The sequence below is a fragment of the Hydra vulgaris genome, chromosome 06 (genome assembly GCF_038396675.1).
Source record: "Hydra vulgaris chromosome 06, alternate assembly HydraT2T_AEP".
Classification (NCBI taxonomy): Eukaryota; Metazoa; Cnidaria; class Hydrozoa; order Anthoathecata; family Hydridae; genus Hydra; species Hydra vulgaris.
Window position 1 is genome coordinate 23,755,927 of NC_088925.1, and position 5,819 is coordinate 23,761,745.

General features: G+C 29.7%; 1 protein-coding gene across 1 annotated transcript; it reads right to left on the bottom strand.

Annotated features, from left to right (window-relative positions):
- Positions 1–2,477: 2,477 nt before the first annotated feature.
- Positions 2,478–3,281, bottom strand: LOC136081294 (ATP-dependent DNA helicase PIF6-like). The gene has a single exon (XM_065798600.1). The coding sequence runs from the start codon at positions 3,279–3,281 to the stop codon at positions 2,478–2,480; it is 804 nt and encodes a 267-aa protein (XP_065654672.1).
- Between the last annotated feature and the right edge of the window lie 2,538 nt (positions 3,282–5,819).

Sequence of the window (5,819 nt, forward strand, 5' to 3'; positions counted from 1 at the left end):
TATTATAAGTTATTCATTTTTACCTGTCATTTTTTTTTAAATCGAGATTGGGCATATCGGAACAGTGGGCTTAACGTTATAGTTATGCCTGAAGTCTTGTATCTCAGCTATAAATTATTTTTTTTTTAAATTTTTTTGAAAAAATATTTTAAATTATTGTGCTTTATTATTGTAAAAAAAAAATTATTTTTAGAAATACCAAAATACATTAAAAGTACTATCAACCAATATCCATCAATAAGTTTGCGAAAAACAAAATTTTCTTAAACGACAAAAGATTTATCTTGAACTATTGCTAATTGTTTTATTTATAAAAGTTTATATTTTTCTAAGAGTATTTTTTTTCCTCTTTTTGAATTTGGTTTTAAAAAAGATATTTGGAACTAAACTTTTTGAATAGTATTAATTTCAAAATGATTTTTGTGGGACAACAAGTTACTTATATGATTGACTATATAATACTACCATTTCGTGATGCCGTTTACAGTTTGATGGTTTTATTTTTATTCTAAAATAATTTTTTTCTTATTTAGAAAAGCAATATTAGTAATGAATCCAAAGATATTCTTATTTTTACAACTTAACCTAATTATAACAAATTAACTTTATATTATAGTGTTTTATGTAAACAAAGATGGTAAGAAATTATATAAGAAAGCTCAATCATCAAAATGGGATGAAATGCAATTTTAGCTGTGAGTAAAAAGGAACTTAGAACTAGAAAACCTGCTGATAAATATGGGATATTTAAGTTTGCTCTACATGGGCATATTGCTAATAAGTAAGCCAGCTCATCAAAAATGTTGCCAAATAGTTTTAGGATTTTTTTTTGTGTGATTTATGTGATTTATAATATATTTTGTTTAATTTTGAATAAAGTAGTAGTTACCAATTTAATAATATATAGGTTAGAGCAGAGCGGAGGTATTTTATAATAAAACACAAAAAGTTTTTTTTTATTTAAGTTGTTATTCCTTTTTTTGTGGTGTATGGGCGTGTAATTTGTGCGAGTATTTTACTTTTTGAGATTTTAATGTCTGAACACGTTTAAATAATTAAATACGTTTATTTTTTATCGCTTTTAAAGGTTTACAATTTACGAATAACTGCTGCTTTTTAACTGTTCCGTTTTGCCCCATCCACTTGCAAAATGTAAAAATTTTGCTAGTCTGGGAGTTTCGTTACTTTGGTTGTTGTAGCTTCTTTTTAGAATTTTTTTGTTTTTTTATTTTCTTATATCAATGAATTTTAGAAAATTTATGAAAAACAGTGTTAATTATGATTAATAGCAACTAGCATTTGTTGCGTAAGTGTCCTTATATGCCCCGTTCTACCCTAATTTTCATAGCATTAAGCAAAGCAAAAATTTTTAATTTAAGATTTATCAACATTTTAAGCTTACTTTGTAACAGTTTGAAATTTAAAATACCATACAAAAAAAAATCTAAATTCTAGCTATGATCATCTGCATCATATAAAAATTTAATTTTGATTTTTAATTAAAAGACCATATTCCTAATAAGTTATAAAAATATATATATTTAGCTTTTAAGTTATAAATACAATTTATTTCAATATTAAATAGTCCCCTTTACTAACATATAAATTTACATTGCTTAAGGGTTAAAATCAAAAAGGTCTTAAAATGAAAGTTAGAAAAGAAACCAAGATTTTGTTTATCATTTATATTTTTAAAAATTTATAATAAATCTAATTTCAAAATTCTTTTACAAAAAAGTTTATTTTTTTTACATTAGGCTTTATATCTTTTGCTTTAGGTTGATTTTTTATAAAATATTCTTTAATAATGCTTTCAACCTGACTACAACCCATATGCCAGAATAATCTTTTGAGATTGGTGAATTCGCAGTGTAAAAATTCACCATAAACATCTATTCCTAATCTCTATTTTTCACCATAAACACCTGTATTTAATCTCCATTTTTCAATGAACTGATATACATGATTTTCAAGTAAATGCATTTTTGATGTTACAGAAGCGTCTGGTCATGTGAATCTATAAAAATCGATAGGTTGTTTGATTGCTAAATCTAAAAATTGACAAGATTCTCCATTATACAATACACTAGCTGGAGTTACCCGGCGTTGCCCGGGCCAATATTTAAAAGTAAATGAGCATCTGGAACTTTGTTATACTAATTTTGGGCTATGCACAGTAACATTGTGCAATATTTTTTAGTGTTGCACAATAATCCCACAAAATGTGACCCTGTTGGTTGAAGCTATGAAATAACTGAAAGACATTAAGGAAGAAAAAGACATTTTGTTTATTTTCCACTTAAAAACAACAAATTAAGAATTTCCAAAAGTACATTTACTCAAATTTTTCAATTAAATTGTTCTCTCACACTGGAAAAAAAAGTTGAACATGTAACAAAAGTTAAATCATGGGTAATTTCTTCACATTGGACTGTTATTGTTTTCTTTTAATAGGACTTCTTTAAAGAGGATTTCTTTCACTGAAGAGCCTTCTGATAGACAATGTTCTTGGTTTTTTCTTCTGGAGTCAAAATGAAAAGATTTCGTGGAGATCCAACTCTGGAGCATGCAACATAGAGCTGGCCGTGAGAAAAGCAGGGCTGTTCCAAATTGATGCCAGCCACTTTGAGTGACTGTCCCTGCGCTTTGTTAATGGTCATGGCAAAAGCCAGCCTGACTGGAAACTGGAGGCGCTTGAAACTGAATGGGAGGTCATTGGGAATCCTTGGAATGAAGACATTCTCACCTTTGCCACATCCTGTCAGTGTAGTTGCTTCAATCAAGTTTGAAAGGATAGCTTTGATGATGAGTCGAGTTCCATTGCAGAGCTTGGGACTGTCGAGGTTGCGAAGGAGAATGATTGGTGCTCCAACTTTCAGGTGAAGAATGTGAGGAGGACATCCAAATGGTTCTAAAGAGTTCAGAAATTCTGTTGGATAGTTGACAGCTTCACTGGGGTCCATAACCATGTCAATGGAGTTGTAGGACTTTTTATTGCCTGGGAGCATTTTCTGGATCTGCATATTGATCTTGGTGACAGACTCATTTTTGGGAGCCAGAATAGCTTTCTCACAGATCCAGTCATGTCTGGCAAAACTCTGCTGGATGTTGGGAAACACCTTGACAATGAGTTCCTCTGCAGAATCCACCAGTGTGCAAAAGTTGGCAGGGAATTTAATGAGCCCTGTCTGCACATCAACTGGTGCCTCACCATTGCCCAAGGCAAGGAGCTGATTGGAAAAGGCTCCTGCTGATAGATCACCAGACAACTTTACCCTCATGTTTGTTGTCAAATGAAGTGTTCTGACACTACTCCACAGGTAGGAAGCTTTTAGGTTTTGCCAAATTGCACGGCTGAGGCTGCAGAGCCACACTGGATCCCATTTTTGGGCCCCCCTGACCCCAGGGGTTGGGGTACGGAGTCAAAATCCAGCTAAGAAACTTCTCCCCCTCGAGGACTACCCCCATGCCAAATTTCATTGAGATCGGTCCGGCGGTTTGGATTTCTATAGAGAACAAACAAACAAACAAACACACACACAAACACACATTGCCCTTTATATATACCTAGCTGGAGTTACCCGGCGTTGCCCGGGCCAATATTTAAACTGGCTTACCTGATATCTGTACACAAAAATGGGCCCAAAAATAGGCCCAAAAAATGGTCCCCCCTGACCCCGGGGTCAGGGGGGCCCTTTTTGGGCCCCCTTGACCCCGGGGATCGGGGTACGGGGTCAAAACCCAGCTAAGAACCTTCTCCCCCTCGAGGACTACCCCCATGCCAAATTTCATCGAGATTGGTCCGGCGGTTTGGATTTCTATAGAGAACAAACAAACAAACACACACACACACATTGCCCTTTATATATATAGTAGATATAGTAGATATATATATATATATATATATATATATATATATATATATATATATATATATATATATATATATATATATATATATATATATATATATATATATGTATATATATATATATGTATATATATATATGTGTGTGTGTGTGTAAAAAATATATATATATTTAAAAAACACTTAGTATATGAAATATAGAATGATTATATATTTCATATACTAAGTTTTATTTTATTTTATTCTGATTCACTCTCAACAAGGCTGTAAGCAGCCACTATTAATTTAGGAGTTACTGGAAAAAAAAATAGAACTATAGAGCAAGGAAACGGTTGACTTAAAAAAGTTAAAGGTTGTATGAGTCAGGAAAACAAGAAGATGGGAGAGAGTTACAAAGGGTTGAAGTGCGGGGAAAAAAACGACATATTTGCCTAATTACTAAATACTAGTATGTTTTATTTTAATGCAGTATATCACTATTGAAAGGAGCTATCATCTCTAGTTCCATATAAAACTAATTAAATTAGTTATTACAATATTATTATAATTGTAGTAAATATTATTATTAAATAATAATAATAATAATAATAACAATAATAATAATAATAACAATAATAACAATAATAACAATAATAACAATAATAACAATAATAATAATAACTAAATTCAGGAACTAGTAATAATAACACTCTTACGAATAACTACGAGTAACTTTAATTATACAAAATAAAACCTTTCTCTCTGAAAACTCTCTAAGTTCTTAATTCGTCTTACTTTAAAACATCAGCAATCTTACTTAAGCTATTTTGTCTGATGAAATTTCACATTTTTCAAAGCGGACAACTTACTCCAATGTAGGGCAATCTACTCCGGAATAAAATGTACTGTCGGACAGTTTACTCCGACGGACAGTTTTCTCCGTGACAGGCATCAAAAGTTATATTACTACAAACAAATTAAATAGGGCCAGTAAAAATCAGCCCAGCTGTTATTGGCAATGAATTAAAACAACGCTACAATACTTTAAATAAGTTGCAAATTAACATATTACTTAAAAAATAATTTAAAATTGAACTAACTTGGAACTATTTACTTTTATAAAACCTGTCTGCAAATAGTTTAGGCTAATAGGTGCGCATTTACATAGAAAAAATATATATTTACATTACCAAATACTTCATTTTAAATAAATCTAGGTGGGGCCGGGCCCCTATGGCTCCTATTGACGAGCCGCCACTGTATATATATATATATATATATATATATATATATATATATATATATATATATATATATATATATATATATATATATATATATATATATATATACATATATATATATATATATATATATATATATATATATATATATATATATATATATATATATATATATATATATATATATATATATATATATATATATATATATACATATGTTGTTTACATTTATTTTTTAATATTTATGTTTTTATTATTATTATTTTTTTCTACTTTAGTTTAAAAATATATTCTTAAACTTATTTCACTTTTTTGAATAACGTTATTATGAAGCAGTTTTCCTCTATACAATACATGTAAACTCTATATAATCAATTCGGAAAAACGTCATCCAATAACTTAGCTACTTTTAGAGCAATAAGTACGTTTTAATTAATTATTGTCAAGATTTAATTGAAGTTGTATTGTAACAAATAATGACAGTTATTTTCATTAATTTGCGGAATTAATTAAATTTAAGAAAAAATTTTTTTAAAAGAAAAAATTCTAAAAATAATTTGTTTAATATTTTTTTAAATTCAATTATTATTATTAACACATAATCCATCAAATCAGCTGTGGTGTTGTGGTTAGAGCTCTGGCTTTAGAACAGGAGGTCCATAGGTCTATGCCATATATGCATCATTAGTAAAGAAGGAGGCGTGAACTTCTTGATTAAATGCTACTCC